This window comes from Oncorhynchus tshawytscha, linkage group LG20, assembly GCF_018296145.1.
Source record: "Oncorhynchus tshawytscha isolate Ot180627B linkage group LG20, Otsh_v2.0, whole genome shotgun sequence".
Classification (NCBI taxonomy): Eukaryota; Metazoa; Chordata; class Actinopteri; order Salmoniformes; family Salmonidae; genus Oncorhynchus; species Oncorhynchus tshawytscha.
The window spans coordinates 6,258,916-6,277,067 of NC_056448.1; the positions used below are offsets into that span (position 1 = coordinate 6,258,916).

The 18,152-nt window shown below is 45.8% G+C and overlaps 1 protein-coding gene across 1 annotated transcript in view; it reads left to right on the forward strand.

Moving 5' to 3' along the window:
* LOC112219614 (mothers against decapentaplegic homolog 7) overlaps positions 1-2,883 on the forward strand; it is a 27,204-nt gene extending 24,321 nt beyond the window's left edge. The window contains exon 4 of the mRNA XM_024381010.2: positions 1,409-2,883. Within this exon, the coding sequence (XP_024236778.1) occupies positions 1,409-1,947 (539 nt within the window). The 3' untranslated portion in view covers positions 1,948-2,883. The remainder of the gene's footprint in view (positions 1-1,408) is intronic.
* The last annotated feature ends 15,269 nt before the right edge of the window (positions 2,884-18,152 follow it).

The window sequence follows — 18,152 nt, forward strand, 5'->3', positions numbered from 1 at the left end:
CTCTCTCCTTCCCTCTTTCTCGCTCTCCCTCTCTCCTTCCCTCTTTCTCGCTCTCTCTCTGCCTGGCTGAATCCCCCTCCCCTGCTTAGGAGTCAGGTTTCTGTGGGATAGAGATACGGAGGCAGGGATGGGGATAGAGACGGGAGGCACGCTAAGGGGGTCGGAGGGAAACCAGAGCTGAACGATACACTCTTTACGCTCGGGAGGGGGGCTCTAAACCTTCCGAGAGGCGTTGCTGTTCAACCAGTCACATAGCTGCCATTGTTGTCCATTTACAGCTTTTTCTGTACCTGCAGAAGACCACTTAGTTTTCCTCTAAAAGGAACTTCTTTACCTCATGTACTGTGCTGCTGTACTTGGGGGATGAAGACTTGTACTTTTGAGTCACTGCTGCTTCTCGTGGCTGTGTGTTTTATTGGCCCCCTCGCTCCCCTTTAATCAAACCCATTCCTATGCGCAGAGGGGAGAGGAGAGCAGCTCTCATAGCCTGCCTCCCAAATGGCACCCTATTCCCTGTAGTTCACTACCAAAAGTAGTGCACTGTAAAGGGAATAGGGGGACATTCAAGACACAGCCCTTGTCCTAGCATGGTTTTATACTGCCTTTCAAAGATAGGCCAAATTTCTTCATGGTTCCCCTCTCTTGGATATTAAACCTATTACTTATAATTTCCTCTGGTAGAATGAGGGAACGGCCATAAAACAATGATTAGGACAGATTTACCGTCCACTTGACGCCAGCACATTGTTAGTTGGCCTGTAAGGAAAATACAAGGCTCCAGACCGAAGATAACCATTAAGGCTTGTATAAACAGGGTTTGGATGGCTGTGTGCGTGCGCACGCGTGCGCGTCCTGGTGCTTTGGGCTGGTTGCTTTTCTTGTGCGAATTCCAGAAATTCCGATACTGTTTTCTTGGATGATTAGTGTGAAAGGAAGGATGCAACAAGCGGTATTTGGCATATTTCCTTTTGTGCACTGTGATGTTGATTGTACTTTTGACTCATAGGGCTTTGTAGTTGCACATATTGTGAAATGTCTACAGTATTTAGTCAGAGTTGGAAGTTGTAAAACAGTTTTGTTTGTCTTTCATCTCCCTTGTATCATTACTTTTATTGAGTAGTTGGTGTTTGATAAGACTCCCTCTCCCAGCTCTCAGCCACTGCATCACCATGCTGGTTAAAAGACAGATTTGTTTTCCTGTTGACTCACTAATGGAAGTCAATCTTGGCCAGTCTGCTTCCCCTCTATCTTCTACTCTCATCTCGCCTTTTATCCCTCTATCCTCATCTGTCCTATCATCTTTCCTTACGAATGACTCATTTCTAAATGAGTGAAATATGTTATTTGTCAACTGTTGTATCTTCAGTCCAGTGTTGTAACCATCCTCTCTCTTTCTCTCCTCTTATAGATTCCCAGGCTCTCCAGGAGTCGGGTGACAGATCCCACTGGTGTGTGGTTGCGTACTGGGAGGAGAAGACACGCGTGGGGCGCCTCTACTCGGTCCAGGAGCCTTCCCTGGACATCTTCTACGACCTACCTCAGGGGAACGGCTTCTGCCTGGGCCAGCTCAGCTCCGACAACAAGAGCCCGCTAGTTCAAATGGTGCGGACCAAGATTGGCTACGGCATCCAGCTGAGTCGCGAGCCCGACGGGGTGTGGGTGTACAACCGCAGCTGCTACCCCATCTTCATCAAGTCGGCCACACTGGACAATCCCGACTCGCGGACTTTACTGGTGCATAAAGTGTTCCCCGGATTCTCCATTAAGGCCTTCGACTTTGAGAAGGCAGACAGCCTGCAGAGGCCTAACGATCACGAGTTCACACAGCAGCCGAGGACTGGGTTTACTGTACAGATCAGCTTCGTGAAGGGCTGGGGTCAGTGCTACACAAGACAGTTTATTAGTAGCTGCCCCTGTTGGTTGGAGGTTATATTCAACAACCAATAGCAGCAGATGGATTAACCTTCCTCTCCCGAGGAGTGTACCGAGGACACGGACTAGTCCTTTACTTATGCTTCTTTTTCCTTTTTTCTCAGAAGACAGAGGTTTAAAAATAAAGATGTTTAAAGAGAAAAGAAGAGACAAGCAAACCCCAATGAACTTGTTTAATATGACAAATTACTCTAAGATTGAATTAAAGTGAAATAAAAAGCGAAAATGTATTTTATGTTATATATAAATATATTATTACTTGTAAATATGAAGACGTTTTATATGCATCATTATTTATGTATTGTGCAATGTGTTGATGAGAAAAAAATTAAATAAGATGCACTTTGCTTAATATAAATGCAAACAAAGAAATGCCAAAATAAAAATAAAAATAAATGTTTCTACTGGCGTTTATTTGCTGTGGGTGTACTGTAGGTGCCAAGGAAAATGCTAATCTTCTTATATGATAATGTCTTCCACTGTAGACCCAAAAGAGGCTGAAATGAGTAGCTAACATACACTACAATTGTCAGTTGTCACGAAGTGTTCCCCATATCACTAAAACAGTGAGCCTTTCGAACCGGAGCACACACAGATGGAAGGTGACAGTAATTTGGCATTTGGATTTGGTAAGGCAACTAAATATTGACAGACCCCTATCCAACATGACACAATCCACCTGCCTAACCTTGTCATTGTAAACAACGTCAACAAATTGTGGTTTATTTTCTATTTTGTTTTACAGCTATTGTGCCATTTACAGTCATTTAACACAGCTTAAACTCACATCTGTCTGTCACCCTCTTCTGAAATGCTTGTTGGGGCTTTTTCTCTTCTTCTACTGGTTGTTTTCTGAAGAATTCGTGTTCTCTCCTTCCTCTCTTATTAACCAACCTAAGCCCTATACTTACGTACCTGGTTTGAGGAGTTAATAAAGTACATTTTGACGAACTCGGGATAACTGGTACCTTACCATAGCCAGGTCATTTCTATGGCAATGAATCCTTCAGAACCTAGAAAGGTTAACTTCATATCAGAGGCTGGTGGGAGGAGCTATAGGAGGACGGACTCATTGTAATGGCTGGAATGGAACAAATGGAACTCATTCCATTCCAGCCAATACAACGAGCCCGTCCTCCTATAGATCGCTCTCTGAACTCCATTTATCCTGAATGACGTGTCTTGAGCCGCGAGTTGAGGACCAATGAAATAAGATTCCCTCCCTCTCGCAAAAATTGCGTCATCACGCAAACATCTTCGTTTGAGGAAGACAACGGATCATATTTTAATGCGTTTTGTGTATGAAAGTAGTCGAGTTAAAATACCTATCACATCAAACGTTTAGTAATGACAGAGTGCATTTGGAACTTCGCACACAGTAACACTTGTATTAATACAATTGTTTTATCGATAGGAGTGGTGGAAAAAACCATGCTTGTGCATTGATAAGCACACCGAAGGCGGCATTAACAATAAGTAATCAAATCAGGATGCATTTCAACAAGCTTATTGTTGAAATACCCATTGTCTGTGGAATTAACAGATGAACATGTGCCACTGCCACGGCCATGGATTGATGTTTCAGTATTGTCTCAGTGAAGGGTTCGGCAAGCCACGTGCGACATGCACATGCAGTTACAAGCCTGCTTGAGTTAGCGGCAGGCGGTCGGAACAATATCCACCGTCATAGTACGGATGAAGCCGGAGCTGGAATGTGAAGCTGGCTCGCTTTAGAAAACCCCGAGTAGATCTAGTTTCAATCATAGTATACCCCTCTGCTCTGATGACATCACAGGAAGGAAGCCATAATAATGACATACAGGAGCCTATAAAAGTAACAGGCACTTAAAACACTGTCTGTGTCTGGCTGGCAGAGCAGTCTGACAACCAGCACAACAGCATGCAGGGCTGTGCAGCGCTGCCCAGCTATCTCTTAACTAGTGTGTGTGTGCCCGGCTTCTAGCTAGCAGATGGCATGTAATTAGTGTTTTCCTTCAGCTAAAAGAGAACTTAATGACACTGAGAGTCTCTTTACAAAGAGAGAAACACTAATGAAGGACTTTCAGAGTTACAAGGTGAGACTCATAGATTGGTTCAGCAGATTCAAATTTGCACAAATGTGCTATTTAGCTGTGGAAGTGAAGAAATTCAAGTGTAGGAGAAAACACATTTCTCCAAAACAAACTGTAGCCTACACTGCCTGAAATAAAAAAAACTGTAGCCCACCCTCCTTTCAATTTTGCCTTAAGTAACCTTCTGTAACCATATAAAACGTAACATATCATACTAATTTGAGTGTCCCGGATTTACAGTGCCTTCGCAAAGGATTCAGACTTTTTCCACGTTTTGTTTTACAATACAGCCTTATTCTAAAATAGATTTTTAAAATCTGCACACTCCATAATGACAAAGCAAAAATGTAATTCATTTTAAATTCATTTTTTATTTATAAAAAATATATTTACATGAGTATTCAGACCATTTACTCAGTACTTTGTTGAGCACCTTTGGCAGTGTTTACAGCATCAAGTCTTCTTGGGTATGACTACAAGCTTGGCACACCTGTATTTGGGGAGTCCCCCCCATTCTTCTCTGCGGATCTTCTCAAACTCTGTCAGGTTGGATGGGAAGCATTGCTGCACAGCTATTTTCAGGTCTCTCCAGACATGTTCGATCGTGTTCAAGTCCGGGCTTTGGCTGGGCCTCTCAAGGACATTCAGAGACCTGTCCCGAAGCCACTACTGCGTTGCCTTGGCTGTGTGCTTAGGGTCGTTGTCCTGTTGGAAGGTGAACCTTCGCCCCCGTCTGAGTGCCTAAGTGCTCTGGAGCAGGTTTTCATTAAGGATCTCTCTTTACTTTGCTCCGTTTATCTTTGCCTGAATCCTGACTAGTCTCCCTGCCACTGAAAAACATGATTTATTTTATTTATATTATTTAACTTCTATTTAAACAGAGTCACATTGAGATTAGAAATCTATTTTGCAAGAGAGCCCTGTACACATTACAATAAAAAACAGAATAAAACATACATGTGTATAAAGCAATATAATTCAGCACAATAAACAAAAATAAACATTTAATAAAAGCAATCACATTCAACTACGTAGAGGTCCTCAATCAATCAAAGCAAGGTTTTAAAACAGAGGTTGCCGCATGCATGTAAACAACATCGCCAAAATCCTATACAGGGAGAAGCGTTGTTTGTACCATCTTTGTTCTATTTTTAATACTAAGGCATGATTTATTTCGATATGAAAAAGCAATCTTGGATCTTAGCTTCTTAGTCAGATTTTCTATATTTGTTACGAAGGTCAACTTGTCATCAATCCAGGCACCCAGGTACTTATATTGAGAAACGAGCTGAATTTGGGCTCCATTTATAGCGTAGATATGCAGGTCCTCAGGGTCAACATTTTGTGACCTAGAGAACAGCATGAGCTTGGTATTACTTGTATTTAACACTAATGTAAGATCTGTAAGTGATTTCTGAATTTAATCAAAGTCATGCTGAAGTACACGAATGGCCTGCTGCACTGAGGTGGCACAGGAATACAAAACGGTGTCATCTGCATAGAGATTAATGTTACAAGTATTAACAGTGTTTCCTATCTCATTAATATGCAAAGTGAACCATAATGGACCCAAAATCAAACCCTGAGGAACACCTTTTTGAATCTCAAGAAATTCAGATTTAACCCCATCTATGAAGATAGCCTGAGTTCTGTCGCTAAGATAATTCTGAAACCATAAACAGGCTGTATATCCCAGGCCTACTCTTGATCATATCCTCAGCAAAGCAGAATGATCAACAGTGTCGAATGCCTTTGACAGGTCAATAAACAAGATGGCACAGCTCTTTTTAGCATCCAAGGCATTGACAAGATCATTAACAATTAGCGTCGTTGCTATGCAATCAGGGTTTAGGTGCTCCATCATGCTGGAAAAGGCATTGTTCGTCACCAAACTGTTCCTTGATGGTTGGGAGAAGTTGCTCTCGGAGGATGTGTTGGTACCATTCTTTATTCATGGCTGTGTTCTTTGGCAAAATTGTGAGTGAGCCCACTCCTTTGGCTGAGAAGCAACCCCACACATGAATGGTCTCAGAATGCTTTACTGTTGGCATGACACAGGACTGATGGTAGCGCTCACCTTGTCTTCTCCGGACAAGCTTTTTTCCGGGTGCCCCAAACAATCGGAAAGGGGATTCATCAGAGAAAATGACTTTACCCCAGTCCTCAGCAGTCCAATCCCTGTACCTTTTGCAGAATATCAGTCTGTCCCTGATGTTTTTCCTGGAGAGAAGTGACTTCTTTGCCTCCCTTCTTGACACCAGGCCATCCTCCAAAAGTCTTCGCCTCACTGTGCGTGCAGATTCACTCACACCTGCCTGCTGCCATTCCTGAGCAAGCTCTGTACTGGTGGTGCTCCGATCCCGCAGCTGAATCAACTTTAGGAGACGGTCCTGGCGCTTGCTGTACTTTTTTGGGCGCCCCTGAAGCCTTCTTCACAACAATTGAACCGCTCTCCTTGAAGTTCTTGATGATCCGATAAATGGTTGATTTAGGTGCAATCTTACTGGCAGCAATATCCTTGCCTGTGAAGCCCTTTTTTGTGCAAAGCAATGATGACAGCATGTGTTTCCTTGCAGGTAACCATCGTTGACAGAGGAAGAACAATGATTCCAAGCACCACCCTCCTTTTGAAGCTTCCAGTCTGTTATTCGAACTCAATCAGCACGACAGAGTGATCTCCAGCCTTGTCCTCGTCAACACTCACACCTGTGTTAACGAGGGAATCACTGACATGATTGTGGCAAGGCTGAAATGCAGTGGAAATGTTTTGGGGGATTCAGTTAATTTGCATGGCAAAGAGGGACTTGCAATTAATTGCAATTCTTCTGATCCCTCTTCATAACATTCTGGAGTATATGCAAATTGCCATCATACAAACTGAGCAGCAGACTTTGTGAAAATGTATATTTATGTCATTCTCAAAACATTTGGCCACGACTGTACATTAACCAAGTATTCAAGAATCTTAGCTAAACAAGGTAGTCTTGAAATGGGGTGATAGTTGTCAAGATCATTTGTATCCCCACCCTTATGGAGTGGCAGCACATATGTGGATTTCCATGCTTTTGGAACACTTGTTAAATTAAAAATATGGGCTACTGAGACAGAAATAAGGTGAGCTGCACACTTAAACAAACCAGGCTCCAGATGATCAGCCCCTGGGGATTTTTTTCTGTCTAACGTTAACAAAGCATCCCAGACCTCTTTATCAGTGAATTTCCGAAAAGAAAATTCCTGACCAGCATTTTCAGTACCATTCAATAGATTTTCACCATCCACATCCAAACTACTCTTCTCAAGAGCTGGCTTTGAAAAACGTTAAAATATAAAGCCCGCAGAGATACAACGGTGATTAAATGCATTAGTGACATCAATTTTGTCAGTAATAGGGCCAGAATCTAAATACATTTCTTGGGGGGAGAAGAAGAGACACAAACCTTCAGTGATTTAACAGATTTCCAAAATTTTGCTGGGTTCCCTGTACATTCAGATAGTGTTTGAACATAATAATCTGATTTAGAATTTATAACTAGTTTTACACACAGATTTCTCAATCGCCTGAAAGACTGCCCGTCTGGGCCCAAGTCTGTGAATCTAGCTTTGGCCCAGGCAGCATCTCTCTACCATGCTTCACAGTAGGGATGGTGCCAGGTTTCCTCCAGACGTGACGGTTGGTATTCAGGCCAAAGAGTTTAATTTTGGTTTCATCATACCAGAGAATCTTGTTTCTCATGGTCTGAGGGTCTTTAGGTGCCTTTTGGCAAACTTCAAGTTGTAGAAACTTCTCAAGGATGATCAATGGAAACAGGATGCACCTGAGCTCAATTTCAAGTCTCATAGCATAGGGTCTGAATACTTATATATATATATATATATATATATATATATTAATTAACAAATATTTCTAAAAACCTGTTTTCGCTTTGTCATTATGGGGTATTGTGTGTAGGTTGCTGAGATGTTTTATTTATTTAATCCATTTTACAATAAGGCTGTAACATAACAAAATGTGGAAAAAGTGAAGGGGTCTGAATACTTTCTGAACGCACTGTCCATTTACTGTTATGTCTAGTCTATGAGATCAGCGTTTGCCCAGCATCTAAAATAGCATCCTATTCCCTATATAGTGCACTACTTTTGACCACAGCCCTATATAGGGAATAGAGTGCCATTTGAGATGCACCATAATGTCTAGACTACTGCTGTCTGTCAGATGAACGTCTGCCCAAGGGATTACTAGAGTAAACCAACTGCACCAAATGGCACCCTAATTCCCTATACAGTGCATTACTTTTGACCAAAGCCCTATGCGATTCCATGTGGGTCCTGGTCAAAAGTAGTGCACTGCAAGTGGAATTGGGTACCATTTGAGACTCAGTCTAAACCTGATTTACCCACACTCACTGTCTCATCTAGGGACCTACATTCACCAAGACCCAGTTTCCACTAACTCCCACCAGCCCCCAGAGAATGCTTTTAGAACTTTAGAAGGAAATAGAGCATTGATTCCGTTATAACCACGACACTGTTTGTTAATCCGTTGTACGAGGAATGGAGTTGACCCCGGTCTGGATTCCCTTTTCTCTGGACCGAACAGAGAGGGTCTGGCGGTATAGGACTGGTGGGCTGGGTTTGCGGTATAGGGCTTGTACTGTGCATAGGGAATGAAAGCTGGAGCTAGGCTAGGGCCAGGGCTGGTGCTGGGCCTGAGGGATAGGTATGAGGCTGGGCTGCATGGGGCTGGAGCTAGGCTAGGGCCAGGACTGGTGCTGGGCCTGAGGGATAGGTATGAGGCTGGGCTGCATGGGGCTGGAGCTAGGCTAGGGCCAGGGCTGGTGCTGGGCCTGAGGGATAGGTATGAGGCTGGGCTGCATGGGGCTGGAGCTAGGCTAGGGCCAGGGCTGGTGCTGGGCCTGAGGGATAGGTATGAGGCTGGGGCTACATGGGGCTGGGGCTAGAGCCAAGGCTAAAACTGGGGCTGAGGGTAGAACCAGGGCTTGGTGGGAGTCTATTCCTTGGCAGTAGTAGACTTCAGGCGGTGCCCTCACTAGCTGCTGTAGTTCATGGCTTCAGCTAATTCTGGGGAGGGGTGGTGGCAGTGAGCTGGGGAGTGGTGGTGGCAGTGAGCTGGGGAGTGGTGGTGGCAGTGAGCTGGGGAGGGGTGGTGGCAGTGAGCTGGGGAGGGGTGGTGGCAGTGAGCTGGGGAGGGGTGGTGGGAGTGAGCTGGGGAGGGGTGGTGGGAGTGAGCTGGGGAGTGGTGGTGGCAGTGAGCTGGGGAGGGGTGGTGGGAGTGAGCTGGGGAGTGGTGGTGGCAGTGAGCTGGGGAGGGGTGGTGGCAGTGAGCTGGGGAGGGGTGGTGGCAGTGAGCTGGGGAGGGGTGGTGGCAGTGAGCTGGGGAGGGGTGGTGGCAGTGAGCTGGGGAGGGGTGGTGGCAGTGAGCTGGGGAGGGGTGGTGGCAGTGAGCTGGGGAGGGGTGGTGGCAGTGAGCTGGGGAGGGGTGGTGGCAGTGAGCTGGGGAGGGGTGGTGGCAGCTGGGGAGTGGTGGTGGCAGTGAGCTGGGGAGTGGTGGTGGCAGTGAGCTGGGGAGGGGTGGTGGCAGTGAGCTGGGGAGGGGTGGTGGCAGTGAGCTGGGGAGGGGTGGTGGCAGTGAGCTGGGGGGGGGGTGGTGGCAGTGAGCTGGGGAGGGGTGGTGGCAGTGAGCTGGGGAGTGGTGGTGGCAGTGAGCTGGGGAGGGGTGGTGGCAGTGAGCTGGGGAGGGGTGGTGGAGTGAGCTGGGGAGGGGTGGTGGCAGTGAGCTGGGGAGGGGTGGTGGCAGTGAGCTGGGAGCTGGGGAGGGGTGGTGGCAGTGAGCTGGGGAGGGGTGGTGGCAGTGAGCTGGGGAGGGGTGGTGGCAGTGGGCTGGGGAGGGGTGGTGGCAGTGAGCTGGGGAGGGGTGGTGGCAGTGAGCTGGGGAGGGGTGGTGGCAGTGAGCTGGGGAGGGGTGGTGGCAGTGAGCTGGGGAGGGGTGGTGGCAGTGAGCTGGGGAGTGGTGGTGGCAGTGGGCTGGTGAGTGGTGGTGGCAGTGAGCTGGGGAGGGGTGGTGGCAGTGGGCTGGTGAGTGGTGGTGGCAGTGAGCTGGGGAGGGGTGGTGGCAGTGAGCTGGGGAGGGGTGGTGGCAGTGAGCTGGGGAGGGGTGGTGGCAGTGGCTGGGGAGGGGTAGTGGCAGTGGGCTGGGGAGGGGTGGTGGCAGTGAGCTGGGGAGGGGTGGTGGCAGTGAGCTGGGGAGGGGTGGTGGCAGTGAGCTGGGGAGGGGTGGTGGCAGTGAGCTGGGGAGGGGTGGTGGCAGTGAGCTGGGGAGGGGTGGTGGCAGTGAGCTGGGGAGGGGTGGGTGGCAGTGAGTGGGCTGGGGAGGGGTGGTGGCAGTGGGCTGGGGAGGGGTGGTGGCAGTGAGCTGGGGAGGGGTGGTGGCAGTGAGCTGGGGAGGGGTGGTGGCAGTGAGCTGGGGAGGGGTGGTGGCAGTGAGCTGGGGAGGGGTGGTGGCAGTGAGCTGGGGAGGGGTGGTGGCAGTGAGCTGGGGAGTGGTGGTGGCAGTGAGCTGGGGAGGGGTGGTGGCAGTGAGCTGGGGAGGGGTGGTGGCAGTGGGCTGGGGAGGGGTGGTGGCAGTGAGCTGGGGAGGGGTGGTGGCAGTGAGCTGGGGAGGGGTGGTGGCAGTGGGCTGGGGAGGGGTGGTGGCAGTGGGCTGGGGAGGGGTGGTGGCAGTGGGCTGGGGAGGGGTGGTGGCAGTGAGCTGGGGAGGGGTGGTGGCAGTGGGCTGGGGAGGGGTGGTGGCAGTGAGCTGGGGAGGGGTGGTGGCAGTGAGCTGGGGAGGGGTGGTGGCAGTGAGCTGGGGAGGGGTGGTGGCAGTGAGCTGGGGAGGGGTGGTGGCAGTGAGCTGGGGAGTGGTGGTGGCAGTGAGCTGGGGAGGGGTGGTGGCAGTGGGGAAAACAGGAAAAGGGAAAGGGGGATACCTAGTCAGTTGTACAATTGAATGCATTCAACTAAAATGTGTCTTCCACATTTAACCCAACCCGAGGGGTGGTGTCACAGCCTCACAAGACCCCGGCCCCAATTATTTTTTAGATATAATTCCAGTTAAACTATTACTATTAGCTACCATTGTTGCCAGCTAATAGACTATACTAATGCTATGCTAATAGACTTTACTAATAGACTATACTAACACAACTACTACTTCTACTACTTATACTACCACTACTACTAATACTAGGATCTTAATTTGAGCCAGTTTGCTACAGCAGGAAAATAATCCTGCGCAACAAGAAATATGAATTATTTTGAGGATTATAACTAATGGACATTTTTGTAGGGGTTCATACATTTTTAGTAATGCAAAATCAAGTCTGAAATGTGCAGCCTTTTTAAACCTCAAATATTTTACAAGTTTAAAATGTCCTATATTGCCGTTCTCCTGCAACAGGGGGATCAAATTACGGTCCTACATCTGTACTACTACTATTGTCACAACTATTACTACTGTTACTACGATTAGGGCAGCAGGTAGCCTAGTGGTTAGAGTGTTGGGACAGCAACCAAAAGGTCGCTGATTCAAATACCTGAGCTGAAAAGCTGTCAATGTTCCCTTGAGCAAGGCACTAAACTCTAATTTGCTCCAGGGGTGCCGTACTACTACGGTTGACACTGTAAAAACAACACATTTTACTGCACATATCCAGTGTATGTGACAATAAGTTGTTTTTTTTACTACTGCACACTGCTAACCCTAATGCCTAACTTTAAATGAAGACCAAAAAGTGCATTTTTGCTTTAATAAAAGATACAATATAGCCAATTTTGACGTTGCAGCTGGCCTATCTAAGGGGAAAAAAATCTAAATTCTGCTTTCAGGACAAGACTCATGACAATAAACATTAACCTGCCTACTAATACTACTACTATCCCTAATTAAAATGGTTAGTCTACTAGTACTCTGAACACTAACACTTCTGTTTGCACATTAAAAAAAACTGCCTATTAATATTATTACACTGTACAAAGGAGCTCTCTAACAGTGTGTTGTTTGATATCCATACATAGTGGCTCAACAGACAGACTGTTCTATACATACACCGACTGGTCACTGCCAGCCAGACATCCAGGCACAGTGGCTCCACCATTCCAGAGACGTCACATCACAAGGGGTCTTTTCTCGGCACTCGCCTGGCCTTTCCCTGCAGTGGATCTCCAGACTGTGGCTCCAGTCTGCAGGCCATAACCAGGCCCCGGCCCATGTGTCACCCCAGTGCGACCACTGACAGAGGAGAGGAGTGTTCAGAGTGTTCCGAGCTCCAGACTGCAGCAGGAGCCAGGCCATGTTGATGAATGAGCTGGAGTTCCCCTGAGCTATGTCGGGTCGCTGGGCATGGGGCTGGAGGGGTGTGCGTGCGTGCTGTGTGGATACCTAAGTGAGTACACGTCTCTAGTTTGGCCCTGGCTAAGACCTGGGGTCTGGATAGTGTTTTGGGACTCGGACAGGTCTGAGGCCCACAGAGACTATCTAAACAAACACAGGACCAGAGCTGCTTTCTCCAGGAACAGGGCACCCTGTCTGCTGCCCTGCGGAACCCAGCCTAGGACCCCTGGAGCTGAGGTGGGGAGAGAGGATGCAAGGGGGTGTGAAGGTGGAAATGGTGGGACAGTAGAGTGAGGGTACTAGGGATCTGTTTGCTATTGTTAGTTTTCTGTGTGTGATGAGAAGGCAACTACTCGTCAGTCAGTCACTCAGTCACTCATGACAGCAGTTCTCCTGACCTCCTCTCCCTGATGACTGTAGACCAACTTCCCTGCTGGAATCCACAACGGTGTCAGTCTGTAGGTGCTGCTGGGTGGGCTACGCTCAGCCTTCACAAACGGACCCCTCCAATCAGCTCCACACAGATCTGCCTGGTGGGGCCAGTCTGGCGGAGGGGAATGGTCAGTGAGGATGGGAGGTGCCAGTGCGGTGGGGTGATCATGGATTAGAGGGGGGGTTCTGCTGTTCGGGCACACAACATTTTTTCTGGAGGCAAGCCGAAGTTTGGAGCCGAAGTCTACACCCCTCCGTTGGTGATTGGTCAACAGTAGGGATTCTTCAATAAGGTCTTTGTTGTCATTCAACAGGATGGCTTGTTTTCATGCACCTTTTTTCATTGAGAAATACTGTACCAACATCTTAGTTAGATGTAAAATTGTGCGAGTAAGAACTCCTCGGCAAAAACATTAGAATTAATGACTTATCTTAGATTAATTCAGACTATACTGGCTATGGTGTCTCAAAATGGACAAATAAACGACTGCTGTTTTTTTCAAGCTAATGTCTTTTAAGGGAGTATGCGATCACACTCGTTCGGCTAGGTGCCAGTCGTCAAACTGATGCGTGTGTGTGTGTGTGTGTGTGTGTGTGTGTGTGTGTGTGTGTGTGTGTGTGTGTGTGTGTGTGTGTGTGTGTGTGTGTGTGTGTGTGTGTGTGTGTGTGTGTGTGTGTGTGTGTGTGTGTGTGTGTGTGTGTGTGTGTGTGTGTGTCTAGCATACCTCCTGAGTACAGCATACCTCCCTGAGTACACGTCTCTGGGAGACACAAAGCCGACCCCATCTCCCTCCTTACCCCATCACCCATATCCCCCCCATCCCCCTCTTCCTCTCTTCCACTGGGGGAGAGATAAGGCACTTTACTGTCTGTCTGCTCAGTCTCAGCAGGGAAGGAGGGTGAGGTGGCCTGTTTACAGGGTGGGCGTGTTGCAAGTCTTGGAGGGGGGGAGGAGGGAGGCAGCCACTTCAAGCATTCTTATGCTTAATTATTTCCCTAAGCTGCCCTGCAGTTGTATTCATAATGCTTTCTAAACCCCCCCAAAACTAGGAGGGGTTCAGTTTAGTCATCAACTTAAACAAGCAGAATATCCCTCTGTTTGACTTCTTTGAACATTATGTGAAAGGTTGTGGTCTATCCCTTTAAAAAACGAAGTAGCATTTTTGGTGAATGATTACCTCTTCTTTTCAAGCACACATATTTTGAAACTGCACACAAGGCAAGCAGACGAATCGACTGGGCTCTCTCTCTGGTACAGAGCCTTCAGAAAGTTTTCACACCCCTTGACTTTTTCCACATTTTGTTGTGTTACAGCCTGAACTTAAAATGGATTAAATGATCATTTTTGTCACTGGCCAACACACAATACCCCATCATGTCAAAGTGTCACATTTCTTTTTACAAATTAATAAAAAATGAAAAGCTGAAATGTCTTGAGTCAATAAGTATTCAACCCCTTTGTTATGTCAAGCCTAAATAAGTTCATGAGTAAAAATGTGCTTAACAAGTCACATAATAAGTTGCATGGACTCACTCTGTGTGATTTTCAATGACAACATCATCTCTGTACCCCACACATACAATTACCTGTAAGGTCCTTCAGTCGAGCAGTGAATTTCTAACACAGATTCAACCACAAAGACCAGGGAGGTTTTCCAATGCCTTACAAACAAGGGCACATAATGGTAGATGGGTACAAAAAAATGCAGACGCTTTGGATGGCATATCAATACACCCAGTCATCACAAAGCTACAGATGTCCTTTCTAACTCAGTTGCCGGAGAGGAAGGAAACCGATCTGGGATTTCAACAATGGTGACTTTAAAATAGTTAGAGTTTAATGGCTATGATAGGAGAAACTTAGGATGGATCAACAACATTGTGGTTACTTCACAATACTAACCTAATTAAAAGAGTGAAAATAAGAAAGCCTGTACAGAATAACATGCACACTGTTTGCGATAAAGTACTAAAGTAAAACAGCAAAGAAAATGGCAAAGAAATTCGCTTTATATCCTGATTAAAAAGCATTTGGGGCAAATCCAAGACAAAATCTTATTGAGTAACACTCTTCATCATTTCATGCATGGTCGTGGTTGTATCATGTTATGGGCATGCTTGTCATTGGCAAGGAAAGGGGAGTTTTTTATGACAAAAATAAACAGAACATAGTTAAGCACAGGCAAAATCCAAGATGAAAACCTAGTTCAGTCTGCTTACCAAACACACTGGGAGAAAAATTCACCTTTCAGCAGGAAAATAACCCAAAACACAATGCCAAATAATGTGCCAAATATTGACTGTAGTTGCTTACCAAGATGACATTAAATGTTCCTGCGTGACCTGGTTACAGTTTTGACTTAAATTGGCTTGAAAATCTATGGCACGACTTAACAATGATCAACAACCAATTTGGCAGAGCTTGATTCTTTTTTCAAAGAATAATGTGCAATTATTGAACATTCCAGGTGTCCAAAGCTTTTAGAGATTTAACCAGAAAGACTCATAGCTGTTATCACTGCTAAAGGTGATTCTAACATGTACTGACTCAGGGGGTTGAACACTTACCTAATCAATATACATTAGTGTTTAATTTTTATATTTTACAAATGTTAGAATTTTTCTTCCACTTTGACATTAGAGAATTTTGTGTAGTATTTTGTGTAGATTGACAACAAAAAAAGACAATTAAATACACTTGAATCCCACTTTGTTACACAACAAAATGTGGAAAAAGTCAAGAGGGTGAATAATTTCTGAAGGCACTGTATGTCCAACAAGGGCCCAGCCAGACTGTGCTGCAGCACTAGGAGTGAGTTAGCCACAGAACTGGGTTCAATTAGTATTTGAAATACTTTGAGAATTTCCTTGACCCTGCCTGTAGAGACAGATGGCTGGGGTTTGCCCTTGTGAGGCTATATCCATTTTCAGAAATGTTGGTAAATTAGCTTTTATTGTTAAAGGGAAATTTGAACATGTTTCGACATCATATTCATAATCTCCAGCAGCACCTCAACATCAACACATGTAAAAATGGCACGTTCCTTTAATTACACACACATGAAGGCACCCATAAACAATAATTTCTGATGAAAAAACACAAATGTGAAACATTTGTTTAAATAGCATTTTGGAAATCAACTCTTAATTTGTCCATTGATCCAGGGAAGATCAATCAAGCACAGAGAAATTATTTCTAAAGATGTCAAATACTGTTTGAACCCAGGTCTGTTTGGCTAAGGGTTCTGGCGTAGTCAGAAGAGAGAGGGTGGGGTTGTCATTAACTCAGCGTAGGCCAAACATCTAGCCCAGCTTCCTTTTCCCAGCCAGTGTGACTGTGTGTGTGTGCTTGCTTACGTGCGCGCGTGTGTATGTATGTGTGCGTCAGTGGAGGCTGGGAGACCAACAAATGTAACATAAAAAAATGTATTAAAGACGTTTATAGTCAAATATTATGGGGAATGGGAATGAGAGGGCTACTTCCACAGTGTTGGGAAGGGATCACAGCAGTGACAGGGGTTGAGGTGTTCAGAGGCTTCAAGGCAGGACAGGCTCATCACAGATGGATGGTGTTGGAGAAGAGCTCAACTTGTCCACTGAGGGCAGGAAAGGATTAGACTGGGAAGTCAAAAAACAATAACACAACAGCTAGACAAAAGAGATAAGAATTAGTTTGTCCAAGCAAGGATTAAAATCACATTGAGGTGTGATAATGTGACTGTGTTTCTCTCATTACATAGAGTAATGAGAGAACATTTAGGGCCTACTCACATAGCTTGGAGAGGAAACATTTAAACATCCAGTGGATGAAAGGGCACATGAGACACATGGCTTAAGTTCTTATCAGAGAGTTGACACTGGTAGTGGAGTGGCCATTAATCAGGGAAACGGAGGGGACTTAGCTATAAATACTAATAGAAGATACATTCCATTACAGCAGCGCCATCATAGGTTTGGGCAACAAGTTTCTCCATGAAGTTAAATGCAGACATCTCAGAATTCACAAAGTCTAACACAGACTGTGTGTGTGTATGCATGAAAAAGACAGAGACAAACAGGGACTGAATGGAACAACTATGACTCATGTTGGAAGACGGCGATCCACTGATAATGAATGGACTTATGGAATCTGTTTACGTTGATCTGGTGGCATGAATGAACAGTGAGTGTGTGTGTGTGTGTGTGTGTGTGTGTGTGTGTGTGTGTGTGTGTGTGTGTGTGTGTGTGTGTGTGTGTGTGTGTGTGTGTGTGTGTGTGTGTGTGTGTGTGTGTGTGTGTGTGTGTGTGTGTGTGTGTTTGCGTGCGTGCGTGTGTGTGTGTGTGTACTGTACACCACCATAACTGTCTATAAGTACTATACAGAGTTCACTTTAAAGTATAGTGGGAGGCTCCACTATTCCAGTTTTCTCATCGGAGCTGCACCATCACAGACATCATTGATCATTTTTTTAATGTACTTTTTCAAATTCATGCAACATAATACCTGTGATAATGTCTGATTTGGATAATGAAATGTTGTGGTGTTATGGGGTACTGTATACCTGAACAATTGGAGTCGGAAGTTTACATACACCTTAGCCAAATACATTTAAACTCAGTTTTTCACAATTCCTGACATTTAATTCCAGTAAAAATGCACTGTCTTAGGTCAGTTAGGATCACCACTTTATTTTAAGAATGTGAAATGTCAGAGTAATAGTAGAGAGAATGATTTATTTCAGCTTTTATTTCTTTCATCACATTCCCAGTGGGTCAGAAGTTTACATACACTCAATTAGTATTCGGTAGTATTGCCTTTAAATTGTTTAACTTGGGTCAAATGATTCGGGTAGCCTTCCACAGTCTTCCCACAATAAGTTGGGTGAATTTTGGCCCATTCCTCCTGACAGGGCTGGTGTAACTGAGTCAGGTTTGTAGGCCTCCTTGCTCGCACATGCTTTTTCAGTTCTGCCCACACATTTTATGTGTGCCCCGCCATTTTCTATAGGATTGAGGTCAGGGCTTTGTGATGGCCACTCCAATACCTTGACTTTGTTGTCCTTAGGCCATTTTGCCACGATTTTGGAAGTATGCTTGGGGTCATTGTCCATTTGGAAGATCCATTTGTGACCAAGCTTTAACTTCCTGACTGATGTCTTGAGATGTTGCTTCAATATATCCACATAATTTTCCTACCTCATGATGAAATCTATTTTGTGAAGTGCAGCAGTCCCTCCTGCAGCAAAGCACCCCCAGAACATGATTCTGCCACCCCTGTGCCACCCATGTGCTTCACATGGGTGTCCCCATGTGCAGTTGCAAACCACAGTTTGTTTTTTTATGGCGGG